This window comes from Molothrus aeneus, chromosome 7, assembly GCF_037042795.1.
Source record: "Molothrus aeneus isolate 106 chromosome 7, BPBGC_Maene_1.0, whole genome shotgun sequence".
In the NCBI taxonomy this organism is placed as follows: Eukaryota; Metazoa; Chordata; class Aves; order Passeriformes; family Icteridae; genus Molothrus; species Molothrus aeneus.
In genome coordinates, this window is record NC_089652.1 from 22062844 (window position 1) to 22088954 (window position 26111).

A 26111-nucleotide genomic window follows, 5' to 3' on the forward strand; every position below is an offset into this window, starting at 1 on the left:
CCCATTATTAAGAAGAATGTAAAATGAATAAAGTAGACTGTGAAACTGGAATTTATGGTCAGTACAAGTAATACAATATTTTCTACAATTATGTTTTTAATTAAAAATTAAAAGACATTTTTACCATTGCTGTACAAACTTAAGTCTGATCTTCTGTTGCCTCCCACACACATACGGCTTCACCAAAATGTTATTAAATGAGGTGAAACCAGAATATAGTTCCAAATGCAAAATCAAATCCATGACTTACATGTTTACATTTCTAGGTGGATACATGAAAATATTTTTAAATCTTGATCACTTAATCCTGTGCTTTGTGGTCAGAAAATACCTCTCGCTCCTGCCAATCTGCTGTCCAGTTATACGTGAAAATTGCTGCTCCACAGGGTAAAGCAAGAGACAGAGAATTGCCACTACTTTCAGGCTTCAGCTGAGCTTTTAAAACACACGGTCAAACATGTTGCCATGGAAATGTTCTGCAAATATATGTAGAATTTCTTAAGATGGAGTCGAATATCCCTTTTTAAAATAAATTTCTCCTACAATTTTACATATAATTGCTCTATGATGTATTCAAGGGAATACATCAGCCATTACCTAACGTTTATAACACCTAAAGTGCTAACAGTATCTCCAAATCTCTTCTGTGTTCCATATATGAAATTAGGCCATTATCTTCCTATGTAAAATACCCATCTATCTGCTTTCTTTTATGTACTCTGACTTTCCTATACATCATCACAACACATTAGCAGATCCACAAGTATTACCCTTGCAATAAAGTTGACAGCAGTTACCAAAAAAAAACAGAAACAAAACAAAACAAACAAAAAAAAGACACATGCTTCAATAAAATTATTCTGGTTTTTAATAACATTCTAAATTTTTAAGGTATTAATCTTCTCTTCTACAACCCATTAGCATTAGTATGCGTCACTGAGTGTAATAATTAAAAAGAGGACAGTTATCTTGCCAAACTTTCACTGTTATGTTCCATGAGCTATTTTTGAAACTGATTTGAAATGAAGCAAAAAGAAAAAGAATCTACTGCTGCAAAATGAAGCAAGATCTGTGCCTGCAGAATAGCCCTGTCCTGTTACACAATGTGATACGTTGTTTTAAATAATCTGGCACTGTAGGTAAACAGTTGCCTTATACTGCATTTCATATGACAAACACAATCACAATAGCTTTTGTGTGTCATGCAAAGATAAAGCAAAATAAAAATGCAATACAATCTTGTCATTTTACATTACAGCAAAGGGATAACCTTTCACCATTAATTAGTTAAAAGAAAACATATTCACAACAAAACAGGCTGAAAATATATAGAGAATAATCTTCCAGTTTTCAAATATAAATGAGCACATTACAATTCCAACATATACGTTGCTCTGCTTATGTAAACAGTCTACCCTATAAATCCTGTAGCAAATCCAACATGAAGCAATTACACAGACAAAGAGATTGCAAATGACCTAAAACTGTAAAACAAACCCTGTGTTAGAAATATTTGTATAAATCATGAGGTCATACCTGATGACTTAGGGACTGTAATGTCTCACCGGTTCCAAGCTGCATGACCTTTCTATTTCCAGAGACCCCCAAAAATTGCATTTCCTGTCTTATCAAAGTACATCACAGATCTATCTATCTTTCAAAATCTTCTGGGCTAGTGAAGAAAGCATTAACAGCCATTCTGTCCATCAGTAAGTGCTGGAGTCATTACCCTCAAGATATCAGATCTTAAATATAGTTTCCTCGGTGCGATTACAGACATCCAGCAGTCGAGGAGGCTGACACAGCTATATCACTGATGCTGCTAATGCCATCTGAAAACAGTAAGCTTACTGCTTAAAGCAATCCTGCAGCGTCCAAACAGAACAAGCCACATCCTTCAACTCCTCACTCGCGTTTTTTATAAAACCTAGCATTGTCATTATAGATTTTGTTTTCATCTCTGGTCAGCTAAAGGAGAAATTAGATATTATGTAACCAGCTTTGCATTAACAAAAGAAAAACGGCAGATGAAGCGACATATCGAGGTTATCAGATTTTGCTTGCATGACCACTCCTCAGCAAGCACAGTCACCATTCACAAGCATCACAATCTGATCTAAAGGAAAATCACCAGAAATAAATTATAAACAACTCACAGGCAGCAAGGTATCTTAATTTCTCTGTGATACTGAAACAGCTATTTTTACGAAGCCTTGTGAATCCTAGTCCCTAATAAAATAAAAGCATCACTTCCCTAGTATTTTAGTGTCTATTTTTAATAAATTGCATGATCACTGCATTGTTTCCATTACTCCCTGCTAGCAGCCAGAAAACAGCATGACTTGAAAATGTGCCAGTGTTATGACAGCAAAAATGTGGTTTGATATCAAACAAAACAATCATGCATGAATTTCTTCTGATAAGAGAGACCTTTCAAGCAAACAATGTACAGTAACCTCCTTAATAATTTTAAAATTATTAGGACTATGAAGTAATAACTGGACTTTTTTATTAAAACATATGTTTTACACAAAGTGAAATTTCCTAGTGGAATTTATTATTATAAACCATTATTTATATTTGCTATTGCTGGTATTATGGCAGCAAACACACAAATAAACAAACAAAAAAAATTTCACAGACCTAAGATGAAACAGTGCCACCAAACTGGTAGAAGTATCATTTTGCAATTTCTCTGAATTCCAGACCCATAGAACAATTATGTGTGTTCACTTAGTGAGATACTAATTTTGAGGCATTCAGTTCATCTACTTAAACACACAGGAATTTTCTGTCAAGACATATTGAAACACTTTGCTACCAATTGAATTTTACTGACAAATAAAACTTGTAAGAAAAAACTCTACCCTAATTTAACTTCAACTTGCTTCAAGTGTTATTCAAATTAATTTGGATGTCCTTCTTTACTTTAAAATATAAGCAGAAGCTGAAAGTAGAAGCAAGTAGTTCCAAATTAATTCACCCAGATCCTATCCTGTTAAACATTATTATTATACAGTTGTAGTAATCTGTCCTTTGTGTAACTGAAGAGTTAATCAAATTTGGTTTACAGTAATTCACATTATGGCACTGATAAAAGCAAACTGGTCTCACCCATTAATACCATATATTTCCCTTTAGAGGGAGAAGCTACCTGCTACCATTTTTAACTGGTTCCACTTTATCCAGTGTGCAACTGCCTCAGCATAAGGATGCTACATTTCCAGGGAAAGGGAACTGTCTGCCACACACTGGTATAGGGTCTCCAGTGAAGTGTCCAGCAGCCTGGCAGAGCCAGTCAGTGAAGCTTTGAAGTGCAGCAGAGAACCAGATAAGGCCCAAGTTGATGCTGCTTTTTATATTCTCTGAGAGTTAATCCTGATGTCCAACAACCTGACACTGTCTTTTTACTGCTGCTGGTAGTGGCAGTCAGGGAGCCACTTCTGAACATTGGGAATGTTCTCAAAAGCTGCCACTTTTCAACTTGCTCCAGATTAACTCAGTAATTCATTTTCAAACCAGAAAATATTACTAAATCTACACACACAAAAATAAGTGCATATGCACAAGAAGAGAAAGGGCCCTTCAAAAAACAAACAAGAGCAATTTAGCAATGAAAGGAGAAAACAGCTTTCCCGGCACCAGTATGGAATAGGAATATCCCCAACAGTAATATTCTTATTTCCAAAGGTAATTTACAAAAATAATGATACACCAGCACTATATATTAAGTTACTTTTTCCTGTACAAACTGTGAGCTCTGAATTCATTCTGTCCAGTATCTACTCACAACTATGTAAGGGAGTACAACCCCACATCTCTAAGTTGCCACTTCCAAGTCCCCAAAAGCTGCTTGCTGGGATACAAAGGCCAGTAAGATGGTAAAAAGTGATATAAAAATGTAGGTTGCCAAGCAACCTTTCATAAATATTATGTAGGTTCTCCCTGTGCAAATTTTGTACTGCATGATGATCCCCACTCAGAGAGTGAAAAACACGCAGCCAGGGGCTCTCCCCACAGCTGTCAAATGCATCACTGCAGAGTTTCTGCCCACAAAGAGTACATGGTCTCTCCTCCAGCTGGACACATGAAGAATTCAAGAACTAGCAAAACACAAGGTAGAAGACTACTTTCCTGAATTTGGTTATGATCTCAGTATAAATTATAAATGCACCCAGAAATATAATATTATTTCTTTGTGCACATTATCCCAGCTAATGGAATACTTTCATTTAACTTATTCCATGCTTTTCCTCATGTCAATACTATTACCTTTTTGCAAAAGTGAAAATTTTAACATTTCATTAACAATATTAAAGCAGAGGGAGGGTAGAAATACAGTAACATTTTAAAAAATATAGATACTTATTCTGAGATGTTAAATCAAAAGTCTTGTAACCCTTCCCCTTTAGATTATCAACAAGTACCACTTTATGTCATACAAAAAATTACACACAAATATAGTTTGGTTTTATATAATTCTTCTTCACAGGACAAAAAGAAAGAAAATTCATTTCTTGTCAATTATGCAAGGTGAGATAATGGTCACTTTGAATTCACCACAAATCAGTTTCTTATCAAATAGAGCTGACCTAAGCAGTGAGAGAGCAAGCAACAGAAGCTCTGTCACTCAGCTTTTTAAATTAAGTGTAAGCTGTGTTTGCTAGTACTAATGATCATGATAAAGAACATTTGAAATTAGTGCAAGATATTGGAGACTGTGAAAGGTGAAATTACGTAGTGCTGCACCAAAAGAGCCAGAAGAACAATACAAATGCATATTTCTCAGCAGTAATTTGAGGGATCAGTTTTACTACATATTTTTATACATTACCAGAACATAGGATGAATTACAGCCGAAAAATCATAGTTGAGAAATTTCTGATATGGGAAAGCACTGCTAATATATATGAAGACTGGAACGGTACCAGGAAGACATGGATTACATATAGGACCACAAGAATAAAACTGAGGTAAAATTTAACAGTGCAAAATGAAAATATGTGAACTTGATCATTATTAAGTTTCTGCTGAAAATTGAGACCTCAGCAGTTGAAAATTACAGTGGATGAAATTTTGGGTACAAAGTAGATCACAAATAATTATGACCTATCAAATTGATGTCCCTATGGAAATGAAAAGAAATTTTTAATTTATCAGGTAATATATTTCTAGTACAGAGATATCAACATCAATGCAATAATAAATTATATTAAAAATCTATTGTTCTTGATTTTGATGATCTATTGTCTGGAAGAGAAAGATTTCCACAATGGTCATGGAAAATTTGAGAAGAAACTGAAAACATTTGCTTTGTTTAGCTTAACACACCAAAGACTAAAAGAGAGATCTGCATAGGTGTGTCAAGAAAGAAGTGCCAAGGAAAAAGAAACTCAAGTACAAATTTGTAACAAGCACAAATCCATACTACGGCATCAATAATTTCGGGGGGTTTAACTATCAGAGGCTGGAGGCCTGAAAAGTGGAGGAAATCAAAATTAGAAAACACACAAAAGTGTATCTTGCACACCTCTATTTCTAAAAGATATGAAAACACTGACAAATGAAAAATGCAGAAATTTAAGATACAGCAGAATTGGTATCAAGGACAGGACCTAAAGGAAAATGCATAGATTGCAATGAGACTCAACACTAATTGGCTTAGAAACCTGAATTTTAAAAAAAAGACATGATAACAGTTGGTTTCCTATGTACTAAAGACACCAAACCTTCATCTCGATACATAGAATGGTATTAACAATATAAAAAGCTCAGCAATTTCTCTTAACCAAAATAAATTTAAAAATCCAAGTTTTAGCTGATTGCTCAGATCAGGTTAAAATTTTATCTTTGTAGCTGAGTGGAGTAAGCTGAAAAGTAATTAATTATAGCCATTCTCCTTTAATCCTGATGAGAGGACTATTTCTAATGCTTTCTTTAGTCTATGTATGTCTCTCTTACTCAATTCTCCCATTATATTACTGGGGTTTGGATAAAGTATTAATATCCTTCTTTAGGGAAAAAGGAAGATCATTAGGAAATTGAAGTTCATTTTTATTAACTCAGTTTAAACTTGCTTTATTTTACAGGCATCTCAAATGAGATACTGTCCAAAGACTCTCCTGGGATTATGTCAGCAGGCATTATATAAGTCAAATCAGCTCATCTGTGGACAGCCATGACTGTGGTTAAAGAAAACTCAAAACATTTATAAAACAAAATAAGAAACAAGTAGAGGCAGACCTGAACCGTGGATACATAGTCAAAATTTGCAAATTAACTGCCTGGTTCCAAATCTGCCTAGCAGATAATGCAGCTGTATTAAAACCTGCCTTCCCAAATATCCCACTGGTAGTGTGGCTGAATCCTAAATTTAAAACCCAAGCCTGTACCTCTAGCCAGTCCCTGATGATCCAGATCACTACATTACCTATTATTGACAAATTAGAATAAATTTATAAAAACAGCCTCAAACCAAAATTTCTTTCCAACATTTTACCTTCAAAAACTATTTTAAAATGTCTGGCATCCCATTTCCCAGAAGATAATGTAGGAGAAGGCTGACATCTCCTTTCTCTCAGACTGCTGAGGAGCAATCTTATAATGTATATAACAGATGGTTGCTTACACTTGTACTTGGAAAAATACAGAAAATAAAGAATACAAATCTCAAAACTTGCAATCATACATTTATTTTCTAAGCAAAATTATATTTATATAAATCGTGTATTCTAGAAAATTATCTGTAAAATCAGACTGAAATGGCTAATTTTAAATGTGTGAATAGAAGATGAATAGGTTCTATCTAAAATAACCATACCTTCCTTTTCTGACTAAAAAGAAAGCAAAGCTTTCCACGTTTTTAAGCATCTCACCAGTGTGGTAACTCGTGCCACAGCCTGGGAAAACCTTTCTACTTTTATTAACTGACTAAGACATGGCTGACCAAGGGCTTAACTTGCAACAACTGGGGATGTTGATTATAGGAATTGATTATAGGAAAACACTTCCCCTTCCTCAAAAAGGTGATGATGGAATTTGGACTCAATGTTATATAGTACAAGAGAAATTTACTTTCCTGGTAATAAAGAAATACCAATTTAATTAAACAGGCTGGAACTCATTAGCAAAGCAAGTTCTAACAGCCTTCCCACAGAAGGAGCAGCAGGAGAGGCGATGTTGCTCTTGGTTGATGTTGCCCGTCTCCCAGATATTACACAATACTGAAGTTGCAGCCTAGTTACATTACACACCTCATATGTTTGTTTCTTTTGATCCTTTTTCATCTCCTCTTGTGCCTGAAGAGGAAGAAAAACTCCTTTTCCATAAGAAAAATTTGTCAGCTCACTAATCCTAGATCCTTATCTGCCTCAGAATAGATCTGACTTTTCTAAATATTTTGCATTAAAAAGTTCTCTTTCAAAGAAGAGAAATGTTAAATTTTGACATATGATTACCATTATCCTCTCTGCTAGCAGAAAATGATGGCAAAATGCCAACTTGCTTGTCTGCTACAGATAAGACATTTCCAAGCTTCCATCCTTCCCTTCAGAGAAAACAGAAGGGGAAGACCAGCCAGGAGAAAGCCTACCCTGTCAGCTGATCCTCTAAGAAATAAAATTAATATTCTCCTAGAAGAAATCATTTTCCTCCGAGCCTGAGGTAAATGATATGCCTTACCATATGTTATGATGGTCCTTTCAAGAATGACAAATTTGATGAATTTTTCCTGGATGGTCTTTCTCTCATTCAATCTCTTCTCATCACCTCCAGCTTCTGCTGCAGGCAAACTCTCAAGAGGCATAAATCAGCATAGCATCACCAAATTATATAACTTCTATCCCCTGGGGATTTAGCCCCTTCTATTTCAGACTTAGCAAAAAGAAAAGTGCCTGTGCATTCTTCAATAATCTTTTCGACCTGTGTAGAGCTTGAGAGAATTACCCTGACACACTGCTGAGCCATGGCAGCAGTACACCCATCATGAGCAGACAACCCAGACATTTTTTTAAAGGAAGAGCTCTATAAAGGTTATGTCCAACTACAACATATTCAGAACTCGCTCTAAATCAGAAAAAAACCTTTGCTTCAGTTCAAACAAAGGGGGGAAGGCACAGAACAGGTTCAGTCTAGTTTCTTCACTGTTTAAAAAAATATTGGCATAATCTGAATACAAACTCAGCTTTGCACTACTCATTAGTTCACCTATACTTCTAGGCAATCAAAATGTCTGAATATCTCTGCCAAACCCCAGATACCAGATTATTTGCACATCATTTTTACATCATGCTCCTTTGAAAGTTTTACTTTTATCAATAAAATATAGATACAAATACAGATATTTTAAAAACTTGTCTATCAACACACAGATTTCAAAAATTCTCATTTGCTGTAAAGTATACTGATTCTGAAGAGAATGACAATAAACAAAGATTGATTTTAGACAATATTCCTCAATCAAAGCTCATCCAAAAAGAAAATTGCTAGATATATCAGTTAGCACCAAAATTTCCAGGCTGTTTTAACTGTTTATTTCAGCCATGTGAAACAAGTGGGTTTGTATGTTTAAATATTGGAGCACAAACCTAATATTGTTCCTATGCAAAATACCCTCTGGAATCTTAAAAGACTAATGTGGGATAAGAATTGCAAGGATTGGGAAGCAAGGTCACTGCTTTGAAAGAAGGCATTGGGAGAAAGGAGATATTACTAGAGTATAATTTAGGATTAGGTTAGCTTTGACAGAAAGCCATACAACAGAAAAATGCAAGAGAGTAAAAAATGCTTTATGAATTCAATTTATCACAAAAATATGTCATTTGTCAGAAAGATTAGTACCTAATTTTATCACACTTATAGCTACCAAAAAAAAGTTAACGAGTAGTTTATTCCAAAATCAATTCTAAAATGTGATCTCTGACACAAACATTTGCTTTCTCACAAAGTTAACAAAGGATTTCACATGGAGATTAAACAAGCTAAGATTAACTGCACCTGATCTATTTTGCCATCTTTTCTCTGTGAGGGGACACAGAAAAGCTGTTCAAGCAGCACACACATCACTAACAGCTAAACTTCTTATTTATGATGGTGCAAGGTGAGGCATCCACAGCCTAAACAGGCACTGGGCTGGGGGCAGCCTCCTCTGGTTTATGTAAGAATAATGAAAGGAGAGAAGAAAGAACAGCCCCCCCCAAAACTAGAAGCAGGGCATAAAGCTGGTGTTGGGATATTCTGGAATAAATTATGAAATAAGAGACACAAACTATCTAAACAAGACAAATCCATATATGTACTTGGATTTAAATGGGAGAAAAGGTATAATTTCCAGGGATAATTCAAAATGTTTTAAATTGCCCATATGGGGTTTTCTGAATATTTAAAACCAAATTTTATGCTCAATAGCGCAAGGACAGAGATAAAAACGTTAAGACCTCAAGGAAAAAAAAAAAAGCCAATGATTGCTTCAAAGGTAGAAAACTGGGACAAAATGGTCATTGGAAACTACAGAGTCTCCCACAGGAGCTTAAAAAGTCAGACATTGCCTGCTTTTCTATTTAAACTGCCTTTCAGCTACCTACTTAGGTAGAAGATACTTGCAAAAGTGTAAAGGTATAGAGGACAATGAAAGATAAAAGAATACTAAAATGAAGAATATGTAAAACTTAGATGCATTCCCATCATGGAGACTTTCCTGGTTTTGAAGGGGAGTTGGTACTTTCATAACTGCTTGTGGTATGATGATAAACAGCAGCTAAAACAAAGCAAAAAGGTCCACTCCTATGAATAGCAGTCATTTTCCTTCCAGTGCATACATATACACCATACAGACAGACATGAGGAAAGCCTATCACTTGTCATCCTAAACTATCACATGAACCTGGACAGCATAAAAGATTTTTTGTGCATTACACACAAAAATAGAGCTAGAGAGCCCAAAACCTAAATGATCAGATCTATCATGACTAAATATCCCCAGGCTAATAAACCTTCCCTTTTGTCCTGAAAGAGAAAGCCGGCAGCAGCCAATTTCACCTTTTTCCTCTCTCTCCATCAGGAAGAAAAACAGTGCTGGGAGCAGCTCCCCAGAGGGTGAGGATGGCAGACACAAGGTTGGGTCCCAACTTAGACAATTCTTTCCTGCTCTCACCTGCTCCCCATGAACATCAGTGGAACCACCACACATTCACCACCAGTACAGCCCTATCTCAGGCCTTCCTGCTCTCTTGAAGTCTTACCATTTTCAAAGTTGATGAGAAAAAAAGTCAGATGAGTCTGGAAGCAAATACAAGGCTAGGTGAGAAAGAAAATCTCTCCTATTCAACCCTTTCTTAGGATTCTTCTTAAATTACAACTGTGAGCCATTTCCACTGAAATTTTAGAGAAAAGGGTAATTATAAAGCAAGGGCATTCTCCTCACAAAACAGCTGCCCAGCAGTCTCCTCCTCAGAAGCTACATGGCTTCAGCCTGTGCTATCTCCAGTGTCCTGAAAGACACCACATATGTTCTTGAACTAAAACCTGATCACTGGGTTCTCAGACCAGACTCAGGAACAAAATGAAGGCCTGGAGAAACACTGAAGTATTGCTAAAAAGATTCAGAAAAAAATGTTTCCAAATTTGACCCAAAAATGTTGTGCTGCTTCCTCTTTGTAGAAGAAATTTGACATTTAATACCATGAAATTCATGATACGATACCGTTAAAAACTGACTTTGAAATATGTCACCTATAGAACAGTCTCACACAGGAAACAGTGCTACCTTTGCTATGGTGCTTTCAAAACTCAGCTGGATGAAATGCTGTAAATCTCCTACACAGATTCACTTTCTGTTATCAATGCACTAAAAAATTCTACTTAGTGTCACACTTCATGGCTTGTTTAGCTGCACCATGCCATACACTGAAGTCACAAGTACCAGATAACTTAAATACCTCATATGAATATGAGACCACATCCTTGCAACTGAGCATATTCTGTGATTCTGTGATCCCTGTAAATGACACCAACCCGGACAACTCTTTAAGTTATTTTGGTCCATAGGTTGGCTTAAGATGAAGAGTCTTTTAAGTAAAAAGAATAAATGTAGTTTACTATGAAAAAACTTGTAGGAAACTGATACAAGTTTTAACTGCCAGCTGCTTGCAATTTTTTAATGAGGTAACACCACAGAGACATCATTTGCAGTAGCACTGGAATTGCAATTGTCAAGCTTGATTTCAGTTTACATTCTAATGGATGACCTCCAAGTCCTGGATTCCCTTCTACTTTTATTATGCAAAAACAAAAGGTAATGAAATGTTACAGAACATGTTCATTAATTTGAAGAATTTTCAGATAAATTACTAAAAGTTAGGATTTGCTGAAGTGAAGCAGAAGATATTTTAAAAATACATTAAAATTTCAGTTAGTTTTAAATAACTGGAATTCTGACTTCATTAAGTACATGTAAGGAATAATATTTTTGTTCATTCCCCAAAACCTGTTTTTCAGTTAGTTTTTTACTACCTTTCAATGTAATATATTACATCAAAAAAATCCACCTCAGATATAATCCAAGAACATCCAAGAATTTATTATTGTCATTTCTATAATAACATATGTATTATTTCAATAGTCTGGCTATTCTCAAGTTCATATATAGTACTTACTTTTTATAGTATTATCATTATACAGAATGATTCACTTCAAGTCACCAACCCAATTTTTGTCTTCAAGGATGAATTCTACAGTTTAACATGTTTTGTTGTGTGCCAGCTTAAAGGAGAATAGTATGCAAAAGGAGAACCAGGAAAAGAATAATTCAAATGTAGCACCTGACACACTACTAGTAAAAGTTTTGAATATTTCAACTATCTACAATGTTTTGCTATGGCTGGCCAGAGGCAATGTAAATCTTAAATGCAGCCTTCTTCCTACACAACAAAGAAAACAAACTTCCTTTGAAAACAAACATGTGGCAGTCAGCACCCACTTAGTAACAAGGTGAACAGAGACTTCTATCCATTATTTCATCAATTCTTCCCATCACTAAAGCTCTTATTCATACAACATACAAAAACCAAGTTTACCGTAACTCACTTTAAATATTACAGCTGTAACATGAATCACTATAAATAACTCATCCAACAAATTAATTAGCAACAAAAGATTTTAAAATTTGCTCAATGATAACAGGAGAAGTACTTAAATGCAATAGAAATAATTCATACTAATTTAAAAGACAGTACTAAGCATTATAAGCCACGAAAAGCAGTTCAGACCATGTCATAAAAAGAAAATTCTCATAAATGTTTCATTTTTTTTAAATTACTTTCTTACCTCACTTAGCCTCCAGCAGTCGATAGACCATAGGCTTATCTATAGCCTATTCTAACTTCAGAAACTACTCAATCACTTGACAAGGAAAACAAAACTAGGAAAGCAAGGGAAACCAAATCAGAGCTTGAATTTAAGTTACTATTGTATCTGGGCCTGTTGCCTCGTTCTCACCTTGAAAACAAAACATATCTGCCGCGATCAGGAAAAACAGAATTAGTCTAACTAGAATAAAAGAGTTCTCTACTCAAACAGATGCTCCATTTACGCACTTTATTACCTCTCCCAAAAATACAATGACTAACACCACACTGTAAGTAAAATTCTGAATCTGTAATTCCTAGCACCTTCATAATCCATTCCAAGAAAAATGCATTTTGCTTTCCCTCACTCACGCTCTCAAGCCACTCTACCAAGTTGACATTCCTGCATCTAAGCCTATTTTCCAGGTCATCAGTGTGACCTTGTGCAAAGCCTTGCAGCCAGTGGGATTTATAGCTGGATGGCATTATGCCCACATGGAAACTTAAACTGTCTATTATTTTTGTACTGGTGAGGTAAGCAAAGACTTTGGGTTTTCTAAAAAGAAGCTTTTGACAATATTAATCTTTGTAAAAACACCTTCATGCATGTCAATCACAGAGGAAGGTGTGGAGCACTGGGCACTCCACCCAGATGGTGCACAAGGCAATGCCAAAGGCTGACCACCAGCCTCTCCCATACTCAGGAAGCCAAAGATTCTCGTATGCTACCAAAGCACAACAGGTCATGCAGGTCACAGAAAACACTTTGAAAACACTTGATTGCAAGAGAAAGGTTGATCTCCACTCAACTTGACCTCTTCTGCAGGTCCGTAATTTTTCTTATATGTAACTGCATTTCTCTTAACCCAAGATATAACGAAGTTAGGGCAGCTATCACAAGTATTAAAACAGCAGGATCTTGGTAAAACCGATTTTTCAAGCAACTTAAGAAATTAGAATTCAACCATTATCTTCCTGATTTTAATAGCCCAAGTGCAAGGTTTTTCTTAAGAAATACATCTATTTTATTTTATACTAATTCTCATCATCAACATTAGCAGGAATAGTAGTATTTAGCACTTCTGATTTGAACCAGGGCTACTAGCAAAGCAGTGAAAGGAGGTGGAAGGTGAAAAAAGCAGAAGTCAGAGCCAAGGATCTCTTTTCCTTTGTTCCAGCTGGGAACCCAGGCTGAGGGATACCTGGCATCAGCAAGGTTCTGATATCTGTTCAGGTTCATCCTTTCTTTTCTCCCCAAGCAGAGCTCTCACAGGGGGCTCCTGCTGCTCCTTTTCCAGCAGAGCCCCCACATCCAGCACTGTGGCTGCATCCAGTCTGTCAAAGTAGTCCGTACACTAAAATATTAAATATAGAGTGCATTAATTATTCATACAGCCCAGTCTGACACATTAGATTGTATGTCATAGTTATCCTAAAGGTAAAAAATGTTGAGTTTTACATAAAGTTCATTAAATGTAGTGAACTAATTAATGTTAATTAGGTAATAGACAAAAAGAACTTAGTATGTGGTAGAGACTGGTCAATTTTAATACAGTGTGTATTGTACTGCATTAATACCTTGGCTGTAATTTTATGCTTAATGAGCAAAAGGAAAAGCTGATTATTCAGAAAGAAGAAAAAAAAATCACATGTGTTATGTGTTGGAAAAATAGCCTCAGGTGACAGAGGAAATACTAACCAAAGGAATTGGCACTCTAACAAAGAAAGTATCATTTCAAAACTCATAAACAACATGCTGTCACTGGGAATTTTACATAATCATATTCTAGGAAGCAATACTTAATTGCTGATGTTAATAAAAAGACAAAAATCTGATTTTATTTGCAAAAGTTATCTGTTCTCCCTGTACACTGTAAACATTTTCCCCAGTTTTTCTTAGATTCACATTTGGTTTGTGGTAATTCAGAGTAAGGCTTTCATATCAAATGCTCTAGCTAGGAGAAAAAAAAAATTAGAAGCAAGAATTTATTGATTAAATTCCTACTCACACCAGGCAAATGTTGGTGGGAAATATAAATGCATATGTCTGGCACTGAAAAAAAATGCCCATGTAATGCTCTACATGCAATTAAAAAATACTCTGGGCTTATGTTAAAACAATATTTTCTCATTCCATATCTTATTTCCCTACTTTCCACTTGATTTGAAAAGGCTTAATAAAACCTAGAAAGCCTCTTGAAGTATGTTACTGGAAAGAAAAAAAATCCAGTTAGTGCTCTCAGTAAAACAAAGGCCTATACTGTCTTCAGAAGATGAGTGGAATAATGACAGTAACAAAGAGGACAGATGTTGGTGATCTCAGACTACTCAGGATAAAAGCAAAGTACTTAAGTTCTTTCTTAAGCTTAGCAGCATACATTTTGGATATCATTAGGCAGTCATTAAAAAGTGAATCCTAGTATAAAAGACTAGGAAAGACAGATTGAGAAAAAGCTCACAATTAAATTTGGAGAGAACTTAGATAAAAAGCAAGTCTTAAGCTAAAACAAAAAACACACCACACGTGAGCTTATGAACTGAAAAAAAACTCAGAAAGATCAGCAGCCACCTGGCCTAGAGGCCACTCTGTTTGGGTTTTCTAATATTAAAGTTTCATTTAGGGATAAAATTCTGCTGTGAGACATATCAGTCTTTACAGGGCCAAGAAACTTGAGGTCTCACCAGAGCCCAACAGCAGCCAGAGCCTGAGCTCTGGTGCTGTTCTCACATCTGTCCACTCACCTTCCTCCACTCTCTGAAAAAACATGTCCAATGTCAGAAAGACAGAGACGGCCACTGCTTTGTTTTCTAAAAATGCTATAAAGCCATACACCCTTGTTTGTTCCCCTAGAGGTCTGCTTATCATCTCTACCTGAAAGAACTGAGGGACTTTCTCTCCACACCTCTCTAGAAAATGGCCCCATTGGGAAGGGAGGTGAGAGCTGCTTCGTAGCTGCAAAACTCTCTGGGAACAATGGAAACAGTGGGTTATCCTTCTGAAAAAGCAAAAGGAGTTGAAGTCATGTCTTATGTCCTGCATAATTACATTAATCACTGAACCACTGACACACAGAAAGCCATCAGCATAGCCACCATTTGCCCACAGAGAAGGTCAGGGAGCTGTGGGAGCACATCAACACCCAACATCCTGTCGAGGCACCTAACCCAGACCCTCACACTGAGCACCAACACCTGCACCAAGTTCAGGAGACTCTACAGAAAATAAGGCTAAAACCTTCATAAATGGCCAGGAAAATTAGAAGCTTTGTCCTGTCAAATGTCAGACGTGGGTAATCTCAGGTGAGCTGGTGCAAAGGCACAGCAGTGCATCAGCTGCCAGCCCCGAGGCAGCACAGCCGCACGCATGTCCTGCTGTGGTCAGGCTGACCAGGACAGATGTAGCTAGAGCAGAGGCACAGTGCCATGCTGCTGTGGCAAAACTGCCTCCACTTCTGGGTTTATTTTATCCACACAAGGTCAAAAATATGTGAACCGGGTTCTCAAATTTTGCCATAGTGCAAAAAGTTTTCCCACATCAAGATGGCAGCCATGCTTCATGCCAGGCCTGAAGAGAACTGCTGGAACCAGCTCAAACTCACAATGGCCCACAAGGTTCACAAACATTATTATCCCTAATGCTCCCTGCTTAACCCTAAGCTCATTAAAAACAACTTCTGAGCACTCAGTTGCAAGGTCTTTCACCTCTACCTAGTTATGACCTCTGTGAGAAAATGCGGTCGCAAGTTCCTTCAAGAACATACCATGCCACTGCCCAGCACTAACAAATACCTACTTAGAGAGGATAACACACTAAGTATGCAGGGCAGACCACATTAACACAAGCAGCACTCAAATTCACAAGAACCAGAACTGTTGTGTAAAGTTTCTTATCCTAAAAATTCACTGAAGTGTCTAAAGAAAAAGCTTGTTTTGTTTTGGTTTTGTGTTTTTGTTATGATTTGTTCTCCAGAATAATTCACAGCATTGGAACCACAGAGCTTTTGTCAGGAGAAAGTTGCAACATTTCCTGTAACACATGAATGGCATCAATTGCAATTAAGTGCTCTAACCAGAGTTCACATATCTCTGCTGGCTGAGTATTTCCCTTGGCACATGCACCCTTTCCAGTCCTTTTACTCCATGCTTCACACAGTTATCTGCAAGGGATTTATTATAAGTGAGTCCAATTATGCATATAGTTATTTTAAACAAGGGTATTGATTTAATGAAGCCCTGTAGATTCGCAAACAGCAGAACTTGAACCAATTCCACAGGATGTGTTTCCCCAGTGCATTTTCCATTACATATAAATTAAAAGACAGTGAGTGACTATTTGACTGCTCAGCAGTGCAAAATAACAGCAAAAGATTTTTGTTTTAATTTTCAAAATCACATTAAACATCAAGACTCCAAGAAATTCAAGAGTCTCTCAACAGAATCACACAGTATCCTTTCTGGAATAAGTTAAATAAATGAAAGAACAATGCTGCTCCTGCTTTTGACAGACAATGATGTAACACCACCATTTTTAGTGTCTGAGGAGCACAGGTACAAAGATAATAAGCATTATAATATGCCTTAAAAATTTAGAAATGTGGCAAATAATCTTTCCAGTAAAGGATGGATCATTCTCATTCTGTTCATATTTTACCACTACCTGTGCTTGGACAGCTAACTATTTCTAACTGTACTAAGTGCATTTTACAAATCTGAATCATTTGGGTTGTACACCAGGATTTAATTTCTTAAAATTCTTCTTTTGGGTTTGACTTGAAAAAATCTAACCAAGGAGATAGAGGTGTATTTCCCAAAAGCTTCGTGAAATCCATAAAGTTGTCAACAAGTTTGTTCACTTAGAAAAGAGATTAAGAACATAAAGCTTAAATGGTTTAAGAAGATAAGATAACAAGGTATCACTTTAACTGACAATTGAGGTGAATTGTTTAGGATCGTTTAGGAAGGCATAATTCAAATGAACAGGAGTAAGTTTTCCACTGTAAAATTCAAGTTAAACTTGAAGATCCTTTGAAAAGTGAAGATCCTTTTAAATTATTAAAGCCCTTAGAACTCAAAAAATTGAATCAAATTAAATATGCAACTTTCCAGACACCCAGAAATGCTAGACTGAAAAAACACAAGGTAACAGGCTTTTTCTTAGTACAACTGCTAGAAACAATAATGAAATTATTTGCATTGTCAGGAGGTAAATACCCTTGCTGATCTTAGCCATTTCCCAGATAATGGCTCACAGATAAATTAGCTTTTAACTGTAAAGGGTAAGAACATTTCTGGCCTAAAGGAATCAGGTACAGAGACCTAATCACATAATAATCAAGTTTTTGTTCATTCCTTAGTAGCAAGAGACAACGACATGAGGAGAGAAAAATCTTCCTGATAGGTGACTTAGAAAAACAAATTTATCTTGTCAGTAAGACAAGAAAATAAAAATCATAAAACATTGCTGCAGGGATTTATATGAGGCTTTACAACTTCACAACAAAATTAAATTTGGAAGCATTTTTGAATGGACATAACATTTAGAAACAAGAGAATAAAGATACCTACTCAGGTGATTATCAGATGTCAGTAAAACTCAATGAGCAGCAAAATTATTTCAGCAATATCACAAAAATGTCCATCTTTATATTTAGTCATCTAAATTTTATAACAAGTTGCTGGGAAATATGCCCAAAACTCTGTTACTTATGTATCAGAACTATTACTGCTGTGATTCTTCTACCAAAAAAATTATTACAACTGTGATATTTATAACACAGACTAAATATAAGTAAGCCTCCAAGCAAAAATACATTATTCAGATGATAAATGTCTTTCACCACATTTTTGTCATTTATTCTAATAACAGTTGCCCTATTTTCAGAAACTTTATATCATTCAACCTTAAAAAAATCTCTTCCAGAGGGAGAAAAAGATTATTGAACCCATTTTCTGATCATAACTAGTTGGAGAAAATTCTGTCTCTTTAAGTGAAAAAACTCCTTCAGTATGCGAAGATTTTTTGCCTTTAAAGTCTTGCTATATCTGCCACCAAAATGACCACATTTCCCCTATGTAAATAATAAGCAAACCAACATTTCATTCCTATTTTGAAACAACAGCCAACAAACTGTTGTCAAATTCTTAAAAGAAAAAAAAAATCAGTTCAAAAATAAGTTTAAACATGTAAAAAATAAAGATTCCAATTACTATAGGAATTGGATGAAGTTTCATATGTTAAAAAGGAACCAATTAAGCAAATTAAGAAGAAAAGAACTTCTTCAATAAATAATGCAACAACATGAAACTTCAGCAAATGCAACATGAAGCCTCATGAAACCTCTGCAATGCACTAGCAATCCCTATTTTCTGCACAATCCTGTAAAAGTTCCACTAAGAGGTCCAGCTGCAATTCACTGGGGTGGATCAGTTATTCACCTTGGAATTGGGAGCAAGTGCTTTCACAGGTGCTGGAGAGAAACTGCAGCTATATGACCAATGCTTTATGGGAATACTGAGAGGTTAAAAAAAAAAAAAAAAGAGTCCCTCTACTTTTTTTCCTGCTTGTTTTAGAAAACAAGAAGATTTTGGAAGCCAGCACAAATCATAGCAGCGATTCAGATATTATGTTTCAGCAATATGACCTGAAAACTCCCTACACTCTGTAAAGAATCCAAATTATGAAATACTGAGACTGATTACCTAGAACCTTAGGTAGATCATATTAGTCTATTCACGCTATAGTGATCCAGAAGATGTTCTCAAGCCATAAATGGACTGTCGAGAGTGCACTCCTATTTTAGTCTATGCTCATCTGTAACAGAAAGGAGTAAATGAGAGAACAGGGTTGGGGTTTTTTTTTGTCTCTTCCAAAAGAAAACCAGTAGCAGAAAGAATCCCATTAGAGAGATCACAAAGAAAATACAGTTTGAGAACAGATTCAGCATTGCTGAAGGAGATGAAAGCTAAAAGGCACCTAGAGAAATAAACAACTTTAGGCATTTGACAAAGCAAATGTACAGCAGACTTTGCCACCGGCGTCTTGCCTGCCTAGCTCTCTGTCTCCAGGTTCTGCCCCTTTGTACCATGCCCTAAGCAAAGCAGATCAATTTAAAACAAAAATCATACAAACGTTATTTAAATTAGCTTTTAGGTCATTTTAGTTAAATGGTCTATTTTGAATCTTGCTTTACAGCTAGATGTTTAGATATTTTCAAAATAAAAAAGGGAGATCTATTCACAATTGTTAGTTTAACAATGCAGGTATACTGAAGAGGAAAACAAGATGTATTAGATCTGGTGGCTGTACGTGCACTAACATATTGATCAGTGTCAATTTTGCATTATTTTGTCAGAAAATTACAGCATTTAAAGGATAGCTGGGTATCTGTTTGTTTGTTTTGTTTCTGTGGGGCTTTTAATCAGGTAAGTTTTCCAAGAGTCTAATTCAGTGAAAACACTGCACCAAACCTAGTTACATGTCTTTTTTTGAAATCTCAGTAGGATTTTTGATGTTTGAGTTTCTTTGAAATTTTGTGTACGTATCCTTTAAATTTCAAAAGTTAGAACCCATCATCTCTAGTACATCCATGTACTATGTGGAAGAAAGGCTTTCTTGCCTTTTCTACTCCCAGCTGGGTTCTCAACTTTGAATGAATCCTGAGCTGACCCACCCATCTGCTCTATCACACATCTGCAAGTAACACAGACTTGGTTTAGCTGGCTAAAAACACAGACAGCTGAAGCAGCACAAAACCCAGTGATTAGGATCCTGAGTCTCTAAGTTAATTTCAGGTTGCTGCCACTGTAGCTCTCAGCTGACAGGATTCAAAAACCGGTTCTGTACAGAGCCATATACACAATCACGTTGTAATCTGCTCCTGATGGTGGGGCACAATGGATAAAGAGAGAACCAAAGAAATGGAGGAAAAAAAGAAAACAAAAGTAAAAGGATGAAGATACTTGCATATGAAAACAAGATGCTGATGTATGCTTGTGTAGACTGTAAAAGTACTACAGAAATACTTGAGAGAGAGAGAGAAATCCCTTTTTTAGTTTCTAATATTAATCTTGGGCAACCTCATCAGTTTCAATCAAGTTACAATGCATTGTGCCTTCCTAAATAAAATTTGTGAAGCCTTACAGTCTCATTAAACAAAAAATATGTATGGAGAACCTTCTGTATCTGTTTATTTCTTTATTATAGGTCAAGTCCCAACCTAGAGATTGAGACCAAAATATTGGTAAAATATTTGAGATTTTTTTTTAAGCCCAAACTTCCAAACCTGAACAATTAATATTTAAAATAGAATTTAATTTTATTTCTCAGCAAAATACAATCCAAAACTGAAAACATAGTTCCTTAATCCTGACACAGAAAGTATTCTGTTAGATTTCCTTATGAATGTTTCAACACAGCATCTAGTTTCTAGTCCTGCAAGAAATGCATTTCATGAACATCACTTTACTACAGATGTGAGCATTGTATTTTCAGTCTAGCACTTCTGAACACTGTTTTAAATAATTCAAATATTTTAAGTAATTTTAATTTATTTAGTATTTGCCATGGTGTAAATTAGAAACCTGGTTATGTGTCTATTCTGATCCATCTGAAGACACAGGATTTTTGCATGGAGCGTTACTGAGTGTTTATGTATAATGATACATAAAAACAATTGCTGATTTTCCAACATATTAAGTGTTTATGCATCTGAAAAATAGATCTTTCTAAGAGCATGCATGACTATATTGCTTGATTATATATATATACACACATATATTACAGATGCTCTTATGTGAAACCGCAGAGTAACAGGAGACCAAAAACTTAGCTGTTTCAGTATCCAAATACTGAAGCACCAAAATTAGTGGGGATCTTTGAAACTAACAGATTTCCTAACTTCTGGATACTCTTCAAAGTTGGTTTCACATCACAAGAGCCATGTGCTGTCGCCACGCCTGCAATGCGCTCTGCTCTCCTCTCCTCTCCTCTCCTCTCCTCTCCTCTCCTCTCCTCTCCTCTCCTCTCCTCTCCTCATTTGCCAAGCAAAGCTCGCAATGAAGACTGGAGGGAAGAGCAGCAGAGCCAAGCCTGACACCATCTAGGGCCCAGCAGCTGAATTACACACAGCTGGTCCCAGCAACATCCAGGGCCGCAGCCTGACATTAATGCAATTACAGCGAAAGCTCTTGGCGTCCATCAGCAGCTCCTTCAAGGGCTCTGCCTGGCTCAGGGGCAGCCTTGTGCCCTCCTCTGAAGCTCATACCTGAATCTGCAAAACAATGTACAATTATTTGCCCATTGTAAAAACCAAGTATTTTATTTATTATACAAAGCAAGTCTTGTCACAGCTGAAGCCTATAAATTGCTGGGCAGCATATTCTGATAATGATCACAGAACCTTCTTGCAAGCAACATGGATTTTCTAAAAATCAGATCTGTGATAACAACCAGAGCTATGGCTTCAACAAAACCCCCAAAATTCAGCAAAGGGAGGTGCTTTGGGGAAGGACAACAGCTCACAAGCCCAGGAAGACATCCCCATATAGATGTCTCATTTGCTTGTGTGAAAATGAGAATGCACAAGTAGAGCAGATCAGCTCCCTTTACTACTGAACTGAGCAAGAACAGTCTGACTGGCCTCTCCCAGGTCACTGCTGCTCATTACTAAAACATCTGAGGTTCTGCAGGTTCTGCATTTTCCTATGTTTGGGACCTCTCAACCAGGAACTTTCTCCTGAAATATCCAATCCAACAAAAAAATGTAACTGATCAGAATGAAAATTAACTCTTTTGCACAAAAAAGGTTCATTTTATATAACAATAACCTGCTATTTTTAAATTATCTCATCTACAGGTGAATGAGTAATTGGTAAGACCAAAGAGAACTATCTCCTTTCACACAGAACCATCTGAGAGATACCCCATCCCTGCAAAGCTATTTCAAGGACCCCAGTAAGGAAAACAAAACCAGAACAACAGAAATCTTTGAAATCCAGTATCTTGCCTCAGGTTACCCCACTATTTGGTTCTTATTGCACAAGGGGGAAAAGGGAACTAGTAAATGGTCTTTCCTCTGGTATTCAGTCCCTCATTCTGGTGATCAGCAGTTTAAAGTTTTCCTAAGCTGGTGATTGCATCTGTTGAATTAGGATCATTGTGCTCAATTACCTAATTCCTTTTTAACCTATTTACATGCATGGCCTCCACAATACCCTTCATCACTGTTATTTCTGCACTTGAACTCTATACTTTCTCAAAAATGTTTCTCTCATTTTTAACTTAGTAATTGATAAATGTTAATGAAATTTACTATTTCTGCTATAATGAAAATATTTGGATTTATTCTGTATTCACTTTTAATTCTTTATTTTTCTCAGTCTCATATCCTCTGTCTCTTGAATTGCTTTATTTCCAGAACAACTCCTAATCTAAAGAGCTTCAATTTGAACAGAATTTATTTCCCCACTAGCCAAGAAATCCTGATTCATGTAACACCAAAATATGATCCAGACTTTAGAGTCCTGAAATTGAAAGCCCAGTCTCAGGTTGCCAGCCCTCAGGGCTACCATCAATGACATTATCTGAGATCATGCCAGATGGTCACTGTCACTACCCCATGAAAGCTGCAGACAGGTCAGATAACATCTAGTATTCTCCTTTTTTTTTCCTTGAAGAAATAAAAAATAATGTGAAGAAAGCTCTCTGAAACATCTTTTTATATTGAGTCCCCATCAGCAGCCACTTAACTCTCAGACACACACTCACACACTTGTGTGCAGCACAAGAAACAGAAGAGCAGGAAGAAATGCCTGAGTAGAGCACAGCACTGGAAAGAGGCATATCCTGTATCCTGGACAATGAACACTCTGGCCAGAAGAGAGAAAACCAGTCCAGGGAACCAAGTTTGTTCCAGACAAAGGATATTGACAGCCAGCAGTAGCACCTAAAAATCAAGATATTGCCTCAAAAAATGAGATACAGAAGGAAGCACACATAGGATGATTTTTGCCTTCTGGATTATCGAGAAAACTGAGATTTTGTAAAGGAATCATGCTGCTGACTGTGGATTGAGACATCTTCCAATTCCACATAAATAAAGGAAAAAGACATATTTTTTCTTTTTCTTTTTCTTCTTCTTTTTTTTTTTTTTTTTTTAATTCTACAACCATTTCTAACACTTGTTGGAAGCTGCTTTAAGGCTTAAAATATTGTAATAAACCTCAATGTGATTTCAGTGCCTTGAAAAAGTTTGGTCAATAGGAAATATCAAGCACTTGCCAACACAGAACCAAGCCTGGGTCTGGATAATTCCATGATTCTGTGTGAGGCACTGGAGCAGGCTCCCAGAGCAGCTGTGGATGCCTCAATTCATGGAAGTGCTCAAAGCCAGGTTGGATGGAGCTTTGAGCAACCTGGTCTAGTGGAAGGTGTCCCTGCCCATGGCACAAAGGGGGCTGGAATTAGATGATTTTTAGGTCCCTGCCAGCCCAAACTATTCTATGGTTCTATGAAATGGAGTTGAACAAGCACTAACCACAGAATTAGTAACAAACTCAAAGGAAAATTTACTTAGTCTTGTATTTCTTGAAAGCTGAAACCATTCAATTGAATTGCATATACCAGGAAGAAATTTTAAAAAGGATTCCCATTAGAATTGAATGAATTTTCATATTTGCATACACAGAGACAGAAAACACATCCTTTCTAAATATACAAGCAAAGCCTGCTGAAGAAATATCAAATGTTAGCTGGAAAATAATCTGTTCATTATGGACTGCAAAAAAAAAAAGGCAAATTAAAAAAATAAGTCATAACAACTACAAATTTATATTATTTTCCCATGTAAAATATATCAGTAGCAGAACTAGACCCAGTTCTAGGAATGAGTTATTAAAAACTGTACTACAACTGTGAAGCATTAAAAATTTACTACAGGTATCTATCAATATTTTCTTTTTGCTCAAGTCAATTTTGTCAGACTTACTTTAATGATTTTTATTACTTTTTAATAAATATGCATAATGGAAGCACTATCTAAACAGCTATTTCTGCAATCACTGTGAAATGAAAAATTAAAAACTCAAAGGTGAAAGTATAGCAGATACTAGAATAAAAGTCTGTGAGTTACAGTATTTGTACAAGACAAATCATAATCCTCTAGAAATTTTTTAATTTCATATCCATAAAAAAGCATTTGCCCTATTCCATAAAATTTTATATTTGTTGTGCATAAAAATTGGAAGTTATCTTATTCTATAAAAAAAATAAATACAAACTGAGAGGTATTTTTAACTCCGTCCATTGACAATTTATAACCATTATTTTTTGAACTCTTAGAGCAAGCACTTTATGTGATTACAGTAATAATGATTATGCTACAGTAGCTCAGTAATTTCCACGAGCAGTCTGGAGAGTAACAAACTTAGAGAAAATAAGTAGATTTTTGTATTGCCAGAGATGAATTTGTTTGCAATCAGGCTACTAAGCAGGCTTGTTGTTCATATGTGTGCTGTCCTAGCCCCTGTCACAGACCAGGACCAGTGAGCAACAGACCCTGCACCCACACAGTCTTCATCCCAAAAAGTTCACACCACTTTTTTCCCAAACAAATAAACATAAAATATAACCACCTAAAGTTTTTACAGCATCTTATCCATGCTTTAATATTCTTTCTTCTTACCATGTTTATTCCTGTGGGATGCCAAGCACAAGGCAGATTAGCCCAATTTTCTCAAGGGTAAACATGGCATTTATGCAAGGTCAGCTCACACAGCTAAGGGACTACCTTGCAGGAGTGTTTCTGTACAGCCATCCTTCATATGCAAACCAAGAGAGAAGAGACAGACACAAGCAAATAAATATTAAATAGTTAATAACTTTTGATGAGTGTCATAGTTAGCAATTTTAGTAGTCTAAGATTCACCAAGAATTGGTTTTGCAGAGATAGCTGCTTCTAATATTGCCACTGAAACACTACTCAGAGTTTTCATATGATGAGCTGATCTTAATACCAGACCACTTTTGGAAACATAATTTCTACTGTTTTAGATTTCAAAACAGTTATTTCAGAGCAAGAATGCTACTTTCCCAGCAGAGTTTCTCAGATCCTGCATTGGATGCATCATCAAAACCTACATCCTTTGTGCTGAGCTACCCAAGACATATTAGTCATATGAATGTGTAACAGACTGGATTGTATAAGTCTGAATCACTCAAAGAAGAATAAACAAAACAATTTAGTCAGGTTTTACATATCTCCACATTCACATGTTTTGATAATAACTTTCATTAGTTAGCTTAAATATTTTCATATTTATCTTCAAAAGATTATTTTACATAGTTCAATTTGTACTTTCTAGCTTAACATTTTTCATAGGCATACATATATTAACAAGTTTCACATTTATGGAGAAATTTGGGAGAGGGAGGCAGGGTAAGATAGCTTTGGGATTTGGTGGGTTTTGGCTATAATTTACTGGGGATAACTAATTCTGTTACCATGTACAGTCCCACAATATCTGCTAATGGGAACACAGTTCCTGTAGCAGAAGTTAGACCAAGGCAAATCCCTCATCATGGGTACAGTTCTCAAAAACATCTCTTGTCCTCCAAAGCTGGCTTGTCAGCAGCACTCCTTGGTAAAGGATGCACATTCTTCAGTAGCTTGATATTTCTCAAGGCAAAAAGGGCTTTGCTGCTTCTGCTATTTTTGCCCAAATTTGGCCAGCACTGGACAGAGAATTTGGGCAAAAAAAGTCATCATTCACAAA

General features: G+C 36.1%; 1 protein-coding gene across 7 annotated transcripts in view; it reads right to left on the reverse strand.

Moving 5' to 3' along the window:
- The window catches only part of SLC4A10 (solute carrier family 4 member 10), a 146578-nt gene that overhangs the window by 111799 nt on the left and 8668 nt on the right, over positions 1-26111 (reverse strand). For 3 of the 7 annotated variants that reach the window (XM_066554074.1, XM_066554073.1, XM_066554079.1), the window contains exon 1: positions 1537-1848. The exons of 2 other annotated variants lie outside the window; for them this stretch is intronic. In XM_066554074.1, the coding sequence (XP_066410171.1) occupies positions 1537-1617 (81 nt within the window). In that variant the 5' untranslated portion in view covers positions 1618-1848. Of the gene's footprint in view, positions 1-1536; positions 1849-26111 lie in introns of those variants that run through there. 2 more of the 7 variants (XM_066554078.1, XM_066554076.1) reach the window with 2 other exon arrangements.